This window comes from Nematostella vectensis, chromosome 4 (assembly GCF_932526225.1).
Source record: "Nematostella vectensis chromosome 4, jaNemVect1.1, whole genome shotgun sequence".
Lineage (NCBI taxonomy): Eukaryota > Metazoa > Cnidaria > Anthozoa > Actiniaria > Edwardsiidae > Nematostella > Nematostella vectensis.
In genome coordinates this window covers 4,058,341-4,076,163 of record NC_064037.1, presented here as the reverse complement: position 1 = coordinate 4,076,163, position 17,823 = coordinate 4,058,341, and the positions used below count along the sequence as shown (strand labels likewise).

Below are 17,823 nucleotides of genomic sequence, written 5' to 3'. Positions count from 1 at the left end.
AACTTTTCAAGTTCTGGTGATCGCCATGTTGCTTTTAACCTGCAGGGGGTCATGGGTTATTTTAACATTAGCGCACTCATATTTTGTTGCGAGTTTCCGCTGGGATTCACGCCCGCGTGACGGGCCAACCGGAATAGCACAAAAATGTTCAGGAAGAAGAAATCGACCCCTTCCAAAGACAGCAGCCAAAAAGATGAATTGGCGGGGATGGTGAGTAGCTGAAAATTATTCGGTTCTATTTATTATCTAATCACTTTGCGTTCTTTTGAAAGTAATACAATAAATGAAGTAAATGACGTCATGATTCTAAAAATTGTTATTTTGACTGCTGCATTTCAAATTGCTGCATTGGCATTTTAAGTGACAGTCACCAGTAAAACTTATAAAATTCACTATACTCTTAGTTTTAGCAGCGGAGAACAAATATTCTCTGGTATTTTTACATGTCGTTCTGAATAGGAAAACGTAAATCTGTATGCTTTATGGAAATGCAGTGTGGGGCATCTGGTTTTACATATAACTTAAGTACAAGCTGTGTGTTGTCTTCAAATGATATGGTAGATGATTAAGTCAGGGATTTTGTCCTTGGGACGTTAGTCTAAATATTATTTTATACTTAATTTATAGATAATTTGCAGGCGCTATTTTTAGACTTCTGGCCAATCAGCTATATTGTGGTGATTTGGTGCTGTACACCAAAAACTGGAAATCGACTCTGCCAAATTTTCGTCTTTAATAAGACTTCTTCAGGGCAGACTGAAGAAGGTGAATCGTTACAAGCTTATTTACATCAGAATAGTGGCGCGAGACGATAGGCTGCATGCACATATTGCAGTTAGGAACAATAATTTTTGTATCAATCATCCACCGGTTTTGATTTGTTTACCAAAATAATTTCAAGCTAGAATTCAAAGTCATGGGTAGAGGTGGACTTTTATATTGAAGAACAAGCCAACAAAGTCAGCTTACCAATGAGAGAACATAGCTTTTTGTTTTACACTGCATGGCACACAGAGGGTCTCAGCAGACACACCTAATACCAAAATGTGGTGTAGGCTGATTGCCCCTACTTACAACAAGCTTCTGTGTCTGCTTATTTGCCCTTTATAGCTGGTTGTCAATCACAACAATTAATGTTTCCATGTTTACTTTCTAACTAAAAATGCTACCAAAATGAATGACTGGGATGACCAAAGTGTTCAATGATTGTATATTATCTATGTTTTAGCTTGGAGGACTTGGAATGGATCCAAGTGAAATGCAGTTTGGGATTGGCATAGGAGATGATGATGGAGATGACGATGATGCTAGTCTAGAGGCAGAACTTGCTGCCCTACAAGGAGGGCATGGAAAGCCAGCACGCAAGAAAAAGAAAAGTAAGTGGGGAAAAATGTTAAAAAATATAATATATGTATATTCTTTGAGACTCAATTGCATTTTATTTTTGAAAAAATAGGAGTCTTTGCTTTTTTTTAGGACAAGTTGGTCTTGCAGACATTGATGGAATGGCAGCACAACATTTGCAAGATGATGATGATGATGATGATGATGATGATGATGATGCCGATCTGGATGACCCTGATCTCCTTGTATGGTTGATTGATTTATCAATGTTTAAATTTTTATTCCCTTAAGATTTAAGTAGCACATGGCTTAAATTCTTTAAAAAATCTGAGGTAAAGCTTTTGAATTAAGGTTACTGTTTATATGTGATCACAAAGCATCATTGATAATTGAAAGAAGTTGCTTAATTATCTATGAGGATATAATTTTAAATTTTGAATCTGTGGCTTTCCTCTTTATAACTACTGTTGTTCATTTTGCAGGCAGAACTTCAGTGTATAGCCCCAGGGGAGGATGTTTTGCCTAAAGACCCTACACCTGTTCTCTCACCCAGCAAGCAAGAGGTTTGGCATCCTTTTCTTTGGTCATGCAAGTTTTCTCTATTTTTGTGGTGTTCAATGTTGTAAACTTGGAGGATTTATTTTCCTTCTGCATTCACATGAGATCTTCAACATGCTTAATAGTTAGGGGTTTGTTATTTGTCTTGACTTCAGCAAAATGTGTCAATTTGTGATCAATTGGAGATCTTTGTAACTCCTTGATTGATCAAACACCATATTGTTTTCCTAGCTCAGGTGCCTATACACTCTTTTTCATAAGAACGTCTAATTTTCAGTTGAGGCTGGGCTGTTCTTATTTTTTTTAGATATTTTAAGGCTGAATATGTATATCTATTTTATTGACAGTATCTCAGTCACTTGCTTGAATTAGCTTATGGAAATGGATTCCTTTAGTAAATAAGTATTTCAATGGGGAAATAAATTGGCAATGTGATTGGCCTTCTTTAATATGAGACTCATACAATACCTCCTAAATCCTTCTATCATGCAAAAACAGGCTAACACGTCACCGCAGCTGGCGGAGCTGACTGAAAGAGAAAACATGTACAAGAAAGCTATTGACAGTGCAGAAAAGTCTGGGAACTCTTCAAAAGCCAAGCGATATGGCAGAGGATTAAAGGTTTGAACCATTAAGCTATTACTTTCAAATGCACATCACAGGTGGTTTTATGATTTCTGGAGATAGCCTTCAGGACTGACAAATTAGTTACAGCACAACCAGTTAATACGTGAACAACTAAACTGTGAACACCTGAAATGTGTGGAATGTTTATTGTCTTTTGACAAATCAGATGCGAGAATTCAGACACTGAGCCTTGTTAAAACATGTTTCTAGTTGACTGTTTGAATATCTCTCGAGTGATTGGTCAAAACAAGCATTCCATACATTTTTCGGTGTTTATGGTTTTACTGGTCACGCTGAACTCTAAAATATGGAGCTTGAACGGTTACGGGAAGTTCAAAATCGGCTGCTTTTAAACCCTCATGGAGTATAAAAAAGTTTAAACTATAAATGTGGCTTCAATGAACTTCAAGTTAGTGGGGAGGTTGCACCAGCTCTCAAAGTTTCCTTCACCTTCACAGCAAATACAAGACATGGTGAAACAAGCAAATGCTGGCGAGTCAGTAAACATGGAAGAGCTGCCACCACCAGTGGCAATCAGTGCTGCCGCAGTTCCCACAGCTGCACCCCAAGAAGCCACACCCTCTCCCGAACCCCCCAAGCTGTCTGTACTAAAGGAATCTCCAAAACAGGACACCCAAATGCAAGGTACAGTACACAATGGACATGATGATTTTAGTCACAATTACTGTTAACTTAGCTTCATGGTTCACCTTGAAGCCTTTGTACATTTCAGGCCTGTAGCAAATATTGTTGTAAGTAATTTTTTAACCTATTAAGCATGGACATTGTGTTTAAGGTTCACCACAGTCAAATGTTTTTTTTACTGTATGAATCCGTAGAAACCCTTGACTAGGCTTATTTTTACAGTTACATACATGACTTTTAGGAGCTTAAGATCTGGAAATTTGCCAGTCATATGATGTCTAGATGTTTAGCTATTGAAATGATGATTAGATTTCATGTTAATTTCAGTGGACAAAAGTCAAAGCACTCAAGCAAAGGTAAGTTTCTTTCTAATTAATAGTCCAAGTTTGAGTTGAGTGTAGAGCTCATAATAATATGAGGTATATTGCAGATATTATTTCATTTCAGCCATTATTTCACACAAAAACCATTATTCCACACAAAAACCATTATTTCAGAAAAGTCATTATTTCACACAGTAGAGTCTTTGCTAATGTGCATGTCAAGGGTAGTTTTTTTGGCTTACTTTTTAAATAGGGTCTATGTCTGAAATAAAATATATCATGTAATTTTAAAGAGAAATCTGCTGGTTACTCCACTCACACAGTAGAGTACATGTGCATAAACTAATAGATTGATTATTGATTCCAGTCAGCAGGTGGTGAGACTGTAGAGCAGCTAAAACAAAGACAGCATCAATACAAAATGGCTGCACTAACATGCAAGCGGGCGGGGGACATTGCCCATGCCAAGGAATTCCTTGTGGTGTCTAAGGTAAGACCGGGTAGGCAGGGTAGGGGTTAAGGGCTAGTTGCCATAATGATGTGAAGGGTTCCAGGTAGGGAAGGTGTGGTTTTCATGTTGAGGGAGGAGGGCTACCAGGCATGCCTTGAGAAAGATAACTAGCTATGATTAGGTGCCATTTAATGTAGAATGGCCCAGGTGGAGGGCTGAGGGAGAAAGAGGGGGTATGTGTGACCAAGGTAAATAAGAATCACGGGAAGGAGATTGTTGTTTTAATTGATGTGGACACTTGAGATCATAAGTTTAAGCTTCTTAAACATCTTCTAATAGTATTCAAGATGATGGGGATTTTATTATTGTAGCATTATTGTTAAAAGAAAAAATAAACTTCTCTTATTGCAGAAAATTGATGTGATGATACAAGCTTCAAGTGATGGTAAACCAGTGGATTTGTCCAATATGCCTCCCGAGCCCTCTCTCTCGACAGGTAAATGAACATATCTTGTCTTTAGATACATAGATTATTTATAAATTCTTTTTAACTTAAGTTCAATAAGGAACTTATTTATAATCTTAAACTAAAGGCCCTGTCACAGGTAAATTGTTGCAGGTCGCACACATATTTTTTTGTTTTTGACACCCCCTTTGCAACTTGTTTTGCATTTCTCAAAGTCGCACAAAAAGTAGAACACTATTTTACTTTCTGCAAGAAATTGTTTCAAGTCCCAGGAAAAACTTCACGTGTGGCAGGGCGTGTGCGACCTGCAACAACGTTTTTGCAAGACAAGTTGCAACCAAAAAGTCTAAGTGTGAAAGGGCCTTGACATAGCTTTGTACAAGTAAAGCTTACAAAAATAGGTCAAAGGAGCAGTGATATTTCTTATTATGAAACTGTTTTCATAACTTGTCCATTTTACATATGTCTTGTATATCCACAGTTCACATCCAATCCCTCCTCCCATCCCTCCACACATCCCTCCACCCATCCATCCACCCATCCCCCCACCCATCCCTACACCCATCCCTCCATCCTTCCCTCCATCCTTCCCTCCAGCCATTCCCTAGCCATCCCCCACCCATCCCTCCATCCTTCCCTCCATCCTTCCCTCCAGCCATTCCCTAGCCATCCCCCACCCATCCCTCCATCCTTCCCTCCATCCTTCCCTCCACCAGCCATCCCCAGCCATCCCTCCAGCCATCCCTCCAGCCATCCCCCACCCATCCCTCCACCCATCCCTCCACCCACCCATCCCTCCATCCATCCCTCCACCCATCCCTCCACCCATCCCTCCACCCATCCCTACACCCATCCCTACACCCATCCCTACACCCATCCCTACACCCATCCCTCCACCCATCCCTCCACCCATCCCTCCATCCTTCCCTCCAGCCATTCCCTAGCCATCCCCCACCCATCCCTCCTTCCTTCCCTCCACCCTTCCCTCCACCCTTCCCCTACCCATCCCTCACCCATCCCTCCCTCCATCCTTCCCCAGCCATCCCTCCAGCCATCCCTCCAGCCATCCCCCAGCCATCCCTCCACCCATCCCTCCACCCATCCCTCCAGCCATCCCCCAGCCATCCCTCCACCCATCCCTCCACCCATCCCTCCACCCATCCCTCCACCCATCCACCCATTCCGCCACCCATCCCTCCACCCACCCCCCTCCCATCCCTCCACACATCCCTCTTCCCATCCTTTCACCCATCCCACCTCCCATTCTTTCACCCATCCACCTTCCATCCCGTCCTTTCACCCATCCCTTCTCCTATCCTTTCACCCATCCCACCTTCCATCCCTCCTCCCATCCTTTCATCCATCCCTCCTCCCATCCTTTCACCCATCCCTCCACCCATCCGTCCATCCTTCCCTCCAGCCATTCCCTAGCCATCCCCCACCCATCCCTCCTTCCTTCCCTCCACCCTTCCCCTACCCATCCCCCACCCATCCCTCCATCCTTCCCTCCACCTATCCCTCCAGCCACCCCCCAGCCATCCCCAGCCATCCCCAGCCATCCCTCCACCCATCCCTCCACCCACCCCCCCTCCCATCCCTCCACACATCCCTCCTCCCATCCTTTCACCCATCCCACCTCCCATTCTTTCACCCATCCCACCTTCCATCCCGTCCTTTCACCCATCCCTTCTCCCATCCTTTCACCCATCCCACCTTCCATCCCTCCTCCCATCCTTTCATCCATCCCACCTTCCATCCCTCCTCCCATCCTTTCATCCATCCCTCCTCCCATCCTTTCACACATCCCTCCTCCCATCCTGTCACCCATCCCTCCTCCCATCCTTTCACCCATCCTGTCACCCATCCCTCCTCCCATCCTTTCACCCATCCCACCTTCCATCCCTCCTCCCATCCTTTTACCCATCCCTTCTCCCATCCCTTCTCCCATCCCTCCTCCCATCCTTTCATCCATCCCTCCTCCCATCCTTTCACACATCCCTCCTCCCATCCTGTCACCCATCCCTCCTCCCATCCCTCCTCCCATCCTTTCACCCATCCCTCCTCCCATCCCTCCTCCCATCCTTTCACCCATCCCTCCTCCCATCCCTCCTCCCATCCTTTCACACATCCCTCCTCCCATCCTTTCACCCATCCCTCCTCCCATCCTTTCACACATCCCTCCTCCCATCCTGTCACCCATCCCTCCTCCCATCCTTTCACCCATCCTGTCACCCATCCCTCCTCCCATCCTTTCATCCATCCCTCCTCCCATCCTTTCACACATCCCTCCTCCCATCCTGTCACCCATCCCTCCTCCCATCCTTTCACCCATCCTGTCACCCATCCCTCCTCCCATCCCTCCTCCCATCCTTTCACCCATCCTGTCACCCATCCCTCCTCCCATCCCTCCTCCCATCCTTTCACACATCCCTCCTCCCATCCTTTCACCCATCCCTCCTCCCATCCTTTCACACATCCCTCCTCCCATCCTTTCACACATCCCTCCTCCCATCCTTTCACCCATCCCTCCTCCCATCCTTTCATCCATCCCTCCTCCCATCCTTTCATCCATCCCTCCTCCCATCCTTTCACCCATCCCTCCTCCCATCCTTTCACCCATCCCTTCTCCCATCCTTTCATCCATCCCTCCTCCCATCCTTTCATCCATCCCTCCTCCCATCCTTTCACCCATCCCTCCTCCCATCCCTCCTCCCATCCCTCCACCCATCCTTTCACCCATCCCTTCTCCCATCCCTCCTCCCATCCTTTCACCCATCCCTCCTCCCATCCTTTTACCCATCCCTTCTCCCATCCTTTTACCCATCCCTTCTCCCATCCTTTCACCCATCCCTCCTCCCATCCTGTCACCCATCCCTCCTCCCATCCTTTCACCCATCCCTTCTCCCATCCCTCCTCCCATCCTTTCACCCATCCCTCCTCCCATCCCCCCACCCAACCTTTCACCCATCCCTCCTCCCATCCTTTCACCCATCCCTCCTCCCATCCTTTCACCCATCCCTCCTCCCATCCTTTCACCCATCCCTCCTCCCATCCTTTCACCCATCCCTCCTCCCATCCCTCCTCCCATCCTTTCATCCATCCCTCCTCCCATCCTTTTACCCATCCCTCCTCCCATCCTTTTACCCATCCCTCCTCCCATCCTTTCACCCATCCCTCCTCCCATCCTTTCACCCATCCCTCCTCCCATCCCTCCTCCCATCCTTTCACCCATCCCTCCTCCCATCCCTCCTCCCATCCTTTCATCCATCCCTCCTCCCATCCTTTTACCCATCCCTCCTCCCATCCTTTCACCCATCCCTCCTCCCATCCTTTCACCCATCCCTCCTCCCATCCTTTCACCCATCCCTCCTCCCATCCTTTCACCCATCCCTCCTCCCATCCTTTCACCCATCCCTCCTCCCATCCTTTCACCCATCCCTCCTCCCATCCCTCCTCCCATCCTTTCATCCATCCCTCCTCCCATCCTTTCACCCATCCCTCCTCCCATCCTTTCACCCATCCCTCCTCCCATCCCTCCTCCCATCCTTTCACCCATCCCTCCTCCCATCCTTTCACCCATCCCTCCTCCCATCCTTTCACCCATCCCTCCTCCCATCCTTTCACCCATCCCTCCTCCCATCCTTTCACCCATCCCTCCTCCCATCCCTCCTCCCATCCTTTCATCCATCCCTCCTCCCATCCTTTTACCCATCCCTCCTCCCATCCTTTTACCCATCCCTCCTCCCATCCTTTCATCCATCCCTCCTCCCATCCTTTTACCCATCCTTTCACCCATCCCTCCTCCCATCCTTTTACCCATCCCTTCTCCCATCCCTTCTCCCATCCCTCCTCCCATCCTTTCACCCATCCCGTTGATTGCCTAATAGGGGTTTGTTAAGAGGCTCCCCTGAATTTTACCTTTTTTTTTTTCAATTCTAGCATCTGCTCCACAACCTGTCTCTGAACCTCGCCAGCAGTCTGGAAGTCCCACCTCATCCCCTCAGCCTGGCCCAAGTGAGTCATCCAAAGACACAGAACCACCCCCTCCCCCCAAGGATGTTGCTGATGCCCTGCAGCAGAGATTGGAAAAGTACACAGAGGCAGCCAACAAAGCAAAAGAGGAAGGGAACTCTTCGAAGGCAAGACGGATGGGAAGGATTGTCAAGGTATTGGTTGTTGTTGCTGCATTAGGAGAATGGCACGATAGCCCAGTAGTACAGGCTTTTTCAAGCAAGGGGATGAGAATTCCACTTGATGTTTTTTTTCTCAGAGGTTTAAAAACCTGGCTCTCTACATTGGGGACTGTGAATCTCTTGTCTCGGATAAGGATGTAAAGCCAGAGGTCCCATCTCTTAATGCAATCCTTTGAGTTGTACCTGGGAGCATAGAAGAGCCCCAGTGACACTGGCCAGTGGTACCATCATTAGTGACAGAGCTTACAGTGCACACAGACTCACAAAGTCAACCACTGTAAACGTGCAAACATGTTTTTTTTTTTAAATCATACTCCTGAGTGAGGATTGCTAAATATTTTCATGAAATATGAGCATGCACATTTTTTTTCTGTTATGATTACTCAAGTGGTGCCCTTGAAATTTGATCTTTGATTGAATGAAGGTTCAAAGCCTGTGAAACATTTTAATTAAATCAACAACTAACTGTACTTCTTTCCATTGTAGCAATATGAAGATGCCATTAAGTGTCACAAGGCTGGAAAACCCGTTGATTATGAGGAGCTTCCAGCTCCCCCTGGTTTTGCACCTATACCAGTACCTGGCCATGGGGGTGCAGCAGCCAGTTCTCAGGTAAAGTGTGAGAATCTCTTTTTTTTTTAAGAAAAAAATACAGCGCCAGACCCATTTTTTTTCAGTGTCTCATCAATCACTATCTACTGCACACCAAAGGGCATTTTTTAAATAAAAAATAGTGTTCTACTGTACCTCATTCTCGTCCATGAAAACTTTATTTTTTTCAAATCTAGCTCATTCATAAAGCATAGAACTGTGTGCACAGTGCATTTCAGTGAACCTTTGTCATTCACTATTTTAATAGGAATAGATTATATTTCTGCTTATCTTTTTTTTTTTCATTACCAGGTCCCAGCTTCCCCTGCCTCAACTAGTTCAACTAGTTCTCAGGCCCAAGGACTGAAGGTGCAGATCCCTCCACCACAGGCTAGCCCACAAGCCCCTGCAAGGAAACCATCTGGGAGAAATGAACAGCAGTTGAACTTCTTGGTTGAAAGGCAGAAGGAATTCAAAATGGCTGCCCTCAATGCTAAGCGGGAGGGCGATCTGGAGAGTGCTAGACACTGGCTTAGAATGTCCAAGGTTAAAAATGACAAATGGATCAAGAATGAGCACATAATTATGTACCTTTTTGGAGGAATTTTTTAAATATGAAAACTAGTAAGAATTGGAATTTGAAATTTTGAGTGCCCTATGTTTGAGTGCCCTATTCTTCTCCCTTTTGATCATCAACCCTCCCCTAGTTTCTGTGTCAAGGCATACTTTTCAATATTGCCAACAACTGAAATATTCCTCTTAAATTGACCATCCATCATGACTTCAGCGACTTGCTGTTTTAAGAATATCATGTGTTGTTGCTTCCAGGGTCTTGATCCAATGATAGAAAATGCAAGTAATGGTATGAGAGTGGACATTTCTTCAGTGAGTTGTGAATAGCAGCTAACTATAGATATATTCAAGGATGATTAAATTCAATTCTCAACAATTGACTGATTCAAGTATTACTAATTTAATATTCAGGTCCCCCCATCACCAAATAGCGAAAAGGGCCCTGCACCAACAGCTAAAGAAGGTGACTTTGTGGTAGTAGAGACATCAGAATGCAGGCCAAACCCACGGACACCGGAGGAGGTCACAGAGTTGTTCTCCAGACTTGAAGATGGCCTTATAAAACAAGTCGAGGTTTGTGAAGTCCTAATGTAAACTTGGATGTTTTTGGATTTTCCCTCTCACTTTGCATTTCACAAAAATAAACATAACAACACTGCTAAAATAAGAAACATGAATATTAAAAGGGCTGGAAGTGTGTGAAAGGAAGGCAATCAAAATAGCAATGATTTGACATGTGAGTGCGTCTAAAATTGGGTACTTTAATTGCCTAACTTTTCCCCATTGTTAGAGATATTAAAATTTGTATGTCAGAAAATTAGATTTCGCATTGTTTGATATAGTTATACAATATCTTTAACTATTGATAAAATCATCTTTTCCACAGATGTGCATTAGAAATGGGAAGCACTACCAAAAGTTAGGAGACATCAACAACACGAAAATGTAAGCTGGAATGTTATCTTTCAAAGGTGTTGCTGATGGCGATGATAATGATTATGATCATGATGACCATGATTACGATTACGATTATGATGGTCATACTAGTAGTGGTAATGATGGTGGTGGTGGTGATATTGATGATTGTGATAATTATGATACTGGGTTACTGTTTATGCTATGTTTATTTAATATTGTTTTTGTTCTAGGTTTGAAAAAATGGCTCGAAGCCTGCAGCAAGATTTAGATGCAGTCAAGAATGCGAAAAAACATAAAGACCCCCCACCGCGTTTCCACTATGAGGATAAATCATTTACCATTGTCAAGTAAGTTTCCATGTTTCCATGTGAAGTATTTATTATCAATATGTTTCTTCAAAGTTTCCCTCTTCTTTTAGCTCTTTTCCAGAACTGAGCGACTCTCATGTAGAGATAACCATAGTTAGATGCCTGAACATCCCACTCCCATCTGGTGAGTATCACATCCGTTCCATTAAGGTTCCTTTATACTAATGTCACAGATTATGCTAACTCTTGCCGTTTTCTTGTATTCTGATCTCAGTGCCTAGTAATGCTGGCTCAGTTTCATTGCTCGTTCAGTTCCTTGGTTATTGGATAAGAACCTTTGTCAAAAAATAATGACAAATTCCCTTTAAGTGATCAAAGTTGAGACTTTTAAAGAAAGTTGTGTTGACAGCTTGTTTTTTTGCTGGAAAAAAACTAAAGCATACTAATGTATGCTTTGAAAATGTGACTCCAGATGTTATGGTGTAATTCCAGAAAAGTTCTATGACCATTCCCCCACCCTCTAACCCCACCCATGTACTTTCCAATTCTCTTTGTGGAGGAGGCCTTTATGGATCATTTCTTTATCATACAATGAGGAAAACAGAAAATTGTGCTAATTTTTTTGTTTCTTTTCTGTTTTCAGGCTATTCCCAAAAGGATCTTCATTGTTATGTGACTTATGAGTTCCCTTATCCAAGTGTAAGTCGTACTTATTGCTTGTCTCTGGCTTGGAATGCCAATTGAGCCACTCTTGTGAAAATCCTTGATTTGACAATGAATTTTACACTTATAAAACAGCAAAAATGTCAGTGCAAGCCACAACCAAAATTCCAAAAGTAAATAATGCTAACTGTGGAATTAGGGGAAAGGAACAGAGAAGATCAATCTGGCGATTTTTGCTTATTCAAGTTTTCTTTTCTCTTTTCATTTTTTCAACAGTCTGAAGATCCTCAGTCAGGTCGGACGCAAACAATCAAACATACCATAAACCCTGGTAAGTAATTTGAATTTACGAACATTTCTTTACTTGTTAATGGCATTGTGGCCTTCTGGTTTTAATGTTGGATATTATAGTTGATAATATTCAGTTCAGTAATATCTAAAGTGTTCTTTTCTCTTCTCAGAATATAATGAAGCCTTCAAAGTGAATATTGACAGAAAAAATAGAGCTTTGCCAAGAATTTTTAGGCGACAAGCATTGAAATTCGAAATCAAATATGAAAGGTCAGTAATGAAGATGCTTATTAAAAAGTATTTTACTTACATGGAAATCTTATCTCATCAATGAATTCTATGTTGAACTTAAATAGGGGGTTTTTGAAAGGTGATAAGGCGCTTGGCCAAGCGCAAGTCAAGCTAGCTCCACTCGACTCCAAGAGTGAAATCCACGACTGTGTAGATGTAAGTAGAAGGTAGTTAATTAACAGATGTTATATAACAGCAATCCAACCCTAATGCCCTTTTCTTTAGCTGATGGACTCAGATCGCGGGCGCAGAGCTGTCGGAGGCAAGGTTGAGGTTATTATAAGAGTGAGGGAACCGCTGACCGATAAGGATGTTAGCATTGAGAAGTGGAAATGGCTTGTTATCGACATGCATCTCGGCGGACGGAAGGTAGGGATTCTTGTCCATGCATGATATTAGCCAAATGGTGTTTGGGGAAGGGTGATTGGGAGAGGGCTTTCCGCGGCTTCTGGTTCCATTCCCCAGTCCTCTCTCCATCGCCGTTAGGCATACTAGCATGGTTTCAGAACCACAGAGGTTTCCCGGTCCCGCGCAATACCAAACCACGCAAAATATATGTGGCCAATTGGACAGGATGTGAAGGGGGGGGGGGGGGGGGTAGCAATTACGAATAAAGAACTATTTGTAACTCCGAAGTGCTTTCAGGATGTTAAGTAAAAAATAAAGTTTTCTTGTCTTATTCCTGGTTTGTTTTTATCTTCTTTTTAGGGACCAGAATTGAATTTGGTAAGTCCATTCCTCTCTTTATCTTAGCATAACAACAACAGCAACAACAACAACAACAACAACAACAACAACAACAACAACAACAACAACAACAACAACAACAACAACAACAACCGCAACAGCAACAACAACAATAATAATAATAATAATAAAAAAGAAGGATCTGTGATCTGTCAGGGTTTAGACTACAAATGTCGATATCGTACTATTCATTGGAAGTTATTTAGCGTTAGGTTGTCCTGCTACAAGAACGTTGTTCATTGCCAAATCTCCTTAAAAAATAAAACATCTTTCTCCCACAGGACGCATTCGCTACATCCTCAAGACCAGGAAGATCAGAGCAGAGGTAAGCTACTAATGAATACTGTGGGTTCGTATGATACGGTTTGCTCAAAGAATGTCATGTCCACTAAACGACGTCATTTGGTGAAGAACATCATGTCTACTGTATGACGTCACTTGGCGGGAAATGTCATGTCCATTTATGACGTCATTTCGTCGAGAACAACATGTCTACTGTATGACGTCATTTGACAGTGGATGTCATGTCCACTTAATGACGTCATTTAGTGGAGAAAATCATGTCTGCTGTTTGATGTTATTCGGTGGAGACATGAGTGTAGTATGACGTCATTTAATGGGGGAGATATCAAGTCCATTTAAAGACGTCATTTGGTTAAGAATATGAGAACATGATGCCTTCTGTATGACCTCATTTTGCGGGGAATGCGGTTTCCACTTGATGACGTCATTCGGTGAAAGACATATCTATTGTATGACGTCATTTGGCGGGGAATGAGAGTGAATTGCAGTCGATACTCAATGAATGACAGTCGATACTCAATGAATGACCGTGAATGACAGTCGATACTCATTCATATTTTCTGCCTTGATGCAGTTTTCTTTTTTTGTGTTTGCTTTTGGCTTCATGCACTCTTAGAATATGGCAATTATAAACGAGTGATCCTTCTATCTCTTTTCTTTACTCAGCACCAGTTCCAAAGTGTGCTTGCTATCCTAACGTCGCTTATACTCAACACAACACCACGAAAGGCGACATAACGAACATGAAGGCTTTTCATATTAGGACTAGTACAGGATTAGTACAGGACCGTCTTTCCTTTTATTTCGAGTGTAGGCGATGTTCCATCGCATGTCCCTTGTAAAATTGCAGTTCCACTGTGGAGCCTGTAGATACGGGGAGGTGGGGATAGCTTTCCCTGTCATGTACTCTTTTCGGTAAGCTATATATAGTTTTAAAAGACATGTAAATAGGGTCAAAACAATTGTAAATAATAAATCATAACGCATGTCTAACTGTTTAATTGTATGATAATAACGATGTAAAAAGTTTAATACACACCTTCTCCAAGCCGACTGGTTTGGGAGCTCTCCACATTGGAAGCCAAAAGCAAAACATTAAAACAAGAAATACTACCCAGTGCCTCTAGATGATCTTTTCACTTGGTGATGTTTTTGTTTGTGAAATTTGTTCAGTTGATTGTTGCCCAATTCCCTTATATTTTTTTCTTCTACTTGGGCTGTGCAGTGAAATTGATGAATTCGTGAGCGTAGAAGTGTTGAGAATGGAGACAGAGATTGCTGAGCGAAAGGTTAGAAAGGGATTTCCCACATCACGTGTTCACCTATTGTAACTAGAATTGCTTTCAGACTATCTATTTGTCGTAGCCTGCTTTGCATCTTGTGTAACGTAAAAATGGCTAATTCAAGGTTTCCGGGTTTGGGAGTGTTATGAGGCACAAAAACAAGAATACTACAGTTTCCCAAACCTTGATTCTAGGGGAGCATATAAAATACTAATACTGGAAAAAAGATATCTTATTGTGGGCCTTTTGGATCCCTTGCTTTTGGTACGCCCCTTGATTCCTTTTGTTCGCTGATGTGCTTGATAAAGGGGATCAAGTGCAAGGAATTTTGTAGTACAATCTTCTTGGAAATACAGTTGACTCCCGACATCTTGATTCAAAATCATTTTTTCCCCTGGATTTTACATTGACTTTATTTTAACCCTACTAGCTCAAAAGTGATTCTGTTAACCTAAAAGTGATGTTTATGCACAGTTTTACCTCATAATATCCTTAGAAAAGGCAAAATGAAGCTTTAAAAGATCCCTCTAGATTCCTAGTGTCTCTGAATTAGAGAAATGGAATGCTGCCATTCTGAATTCCAAGGTCGCATGTTTTATTTTTTTTAATGCCATTGTTATTGCTTTACTTCAGTTGTCCGCCAAACAGTCGGGCAGCTCGTCAGCCGCGGCCCTTGCTGAGCGCATCAAACTGTGTAAACAGAAGAGGGAAAGTCTCGATCGAATGCTCGCTAATGCAAGCAAGGCAGAACTACAAGGTTGGGACGGATGGGTGCGGACAGACAGACAGGCAGGGCAGACAGACAGACAGCCACAAAGGGCAGGATAGACGGAGAGACATGTTCACCGACGTCGGCGATCACGGGTGGGGGGGGGGGGGAAGGCTTAACCGAAAGACATTGTAGACAGACGGACATATAGACGGACGCACACAAGACACAGGGACCCCTGTGTCTGTCTGTCTTCATGTATTCTGTCCGCCCTTCTCTGTGTCCGACATAGAGAGAGACAGACAGACAAAAAAAGGCATGTTGATAGACAGACGGACAGATAAACGGATGGACGGACGGACACTGGGGCCAAGCAGAGTGACAGAAAGGTATATGGACAGATGGACAGATAGACGAAGACGGGCCAAACAGACAAATAGACATAGAAGGGCGTACAGACATCGAAACTGTTCATTTTCTTTGTCGCTTCCCCAGATTATGTTCGTCAAGTGGCGGGTCAGATCGCTCGAGAGCAGAATAAAGCCCAGCGGGCAGTGCAAGCCGGGAATAAGGTTTGTAAATGAACGACATATTTCCTCTGGTTCATTTGCAAGGGTTTAGAGATTGTTACGCTATGCCATATACAATGTATTATAAAGTTGCCGATGATTTGATGTTGTCAGCTGGTAATTAATATAATTTATTATAAGCTATAATATCTATTGCTTTTTTTATATTTATATGCTACTATATTTAGAATATATTTGATTATATGCTTATTATTTTATGTTGATAATTTTCTGTGTTTTCAATATATCTTGTTGTTGCTATAAACCTATAATACAGGCACGGTCTTTGTGGGTATATATCTTCTCGTCTGAACGATCGTTTTACTTATTTCATTTTAGACCGATGCACAAGTTTGTCTCACAAGAAAGAAGTTAATGCAGAACGAACTGGTCAAACTGAAACCCAAGCTTGGAATCTAATGAAGGCCTCAATATGGCAATTTCCGTAATGGCGTAGGAACACGCAAAGATCTGTCGAGCCGATTGTCGGTCAGACGGTCAGAGAGTTCAACTGCGATTTGTTGGGATCCTGCTTTGTCCGTGACAAGAAACATTCAGCCCGACACCAAAAAAAAGTTTCGTAGCGTCAGATTTTATAAGTCGGACCGGCATCAATTAAACCTACACGAAATAGGCGCGTGTAAATCAGGGGCCACAATAACAATTTTATAATAGTAATTCTACCGCTGAAGGAAAGATCTAATGATAGTCTTGAATGTATGTAATATCACGAGTCCGCTCTAAACAACGGCTTTCGCTCGAGCAAGAATAACAATAAAGGAGATTCAGCAGCTGTAGTTTCACATTCTCCGACTTTTCCGGGTTTTTTAAAAACGGATTTTTTTTCTTTCGCTGCCGCCTCCCTGTCCACACGTATTCGACGTCTACATGTAAATACGCTTCGAATACGCTTTGTGTGGACCCGTCTAAGGCTTAACCCATACGTCCAACCGAACCTGAACTTATTCAGTCTAACTTAGTGTTTTGGAAATTGGTACATGGAAGGTACAACGTTTGCCGCGAATCAGTTCGAGTGTGGTTAATAGATTCAAGTTCGAGTTGTCGAATCGAATCGAGTGTGTCGCGGCCTGGCGGCATATGTTGTGTAATACTTAAACCGAATGAGATAAATATATAATGAAGATGGGAAAATAATTGATTCAAAATTCAAACCATTGCACAAAATTCTCCCACAAAAAAATAGCCAGACCATCCCTTAGAGAGCATGCGCACAAAATTTAATTGCATTTTCTGGCCCTGCTTTGAAGGCACATGTGTGCGATTAACCTTTGTGCAATGTATGTACTGTTTTTATGTACGTTATTCTGGAAATAGGGTCGACGCATGCCTTGTTGTTCGGTTCATTTGAATAGTTCACGCGAAAGAAAGTCGCGAGTGGTTGCTGTCCTTAGGACAGAATGGGTGTCACGGAAGTTAGTTCCGCTGGATGTTTTCGTTACCATTTTTATTGTCTCTTCATGTGTCTTGGTACAATCAATTTAGTCGCGGATGAAATGTTCCGCTTTATTGGCGAGTGGCATGTTTTACGCACAATTTCTTTTAAAAATCTTACACTTTGCAAAGTAAACTGTAGGACAAGAGCGCCATTGGTATTTCAATGGCGAGAGCCACTTCACGGGATTTCTCGACAGGATTTCTGGACATGCATCCAGCTTGTAACCATTATCATCGCTTTTACCTGTTTACTTCTTTTAGTTTTAGTCTCGTGATGAACCGGTTGCAGCTTTTGCTGCACTTCAGGGGATGCTGACTTTGCTTGTTTGAGGCCATTTTACCGCATATCGTATCCAAACATAAACGAAAAAACAAACGTCACTTTCGAAAATGTTTTACAATTAAAACGTTTAGATATTTTTTTCTTCCGGAAATGGATAATCAATTCATACTGCACTATCCGGCTTGACGGATTTATGGAGGTATTTTAATATTTAATACTAAATTACTTGGAC

General features: G+C 42.9%; 1 protein-coding gene across 4 annotated transcripts; it reads left to right on the top strand.

The window, feature by feature from the left end:
* The first annotated feature begins 87 nt into the window (after positions 1-87).
* Positions 88-16,646, top strand: LOC5513097 (coiled-coil and C2 domain-containing protein 1-like). Of its 4 annotated transcripts, XM_048726529.1 has the most exons (29): positions 401-557; positions 628-765; positions 1,229-1,376; positions 1,477-1,589; positions 1,827-1,907; positions 2,401-2,523; positions 2,988-3,174; positions 3,502-3,530; positions 3,865-3,987; positions 4,360-4,444; positions 8,354-8,580; positions 9,094-9,219; positions 9,511-9,744; positions 10,027-10,083; positions 10,183-10,344; positions 10,658-10,716; positions 10,920-11,036; positions 11,108-11,181; positions 11,641-11,696; positions 11,937-11,991; positions 12,122-12,221; positions 12,308-12,398; positions 12,468-12,611; positions 12,951-12,968; positions 13,271-13,314; positions 14,518-14,581; positions 15,209-15,332; positions 15,780-15,856; positions 16,193-16,646. In XM_048726529.1, exons 3-29 carry the CDS (start codon positions 1,244-1,246, stop codon positions 16,271-16,273), a joined length of 2,784 nt encoding a protein of 927 aa, XP_048582486.1. In that variant the 5' UTR covers positions 401-557; positions 628-765; positions 1,229-1,243; the 3' UTR covers positions 16,274-16,646. The 4 variants fall into 4 exon arrangements, with proteins under 4 accessions (XP_032238476.2, XP_032238477.2, XP_048582486.1 ...); XM_032382585.2 differs by lacking the exons at positions 401-557; positions 628-765 and adding an exon at positions 88-210; XM_032382583.2 differs by lacking the exon at positions 628-765.
* The last annotated feature ends 1,177 nt before the right edge of the window (positions 16,647-17,823 follow it).

What these genes read in the sequence shown, in the direction of transcription:
- LOC5513097 (XM_032382583.2), top strand. Translation starts at nt 483, where the DNA reads ATGGAAATGCAGTGTGGGGCATCTGGTTTTACATATAACTTAAGTACA. An exon ending in CGAGCCCTCTCTCTCGACAG is followed by an intron (nt 4,445 to 8,353) that starts GTAAATGAACAT and finishes TTTCAATTCTAG; the next exon opens with CATCTGCTCCACAACCTGTC. An exon ending in ACTGGCTTAGAATGTCCAAG is followed by an intron (nt 9,745 to 10,026) that starts GTTAAAAATGAC and finishes TGTTGCTTCCAG; the next exon opens with GGTCTTGATCCAATGATAGA.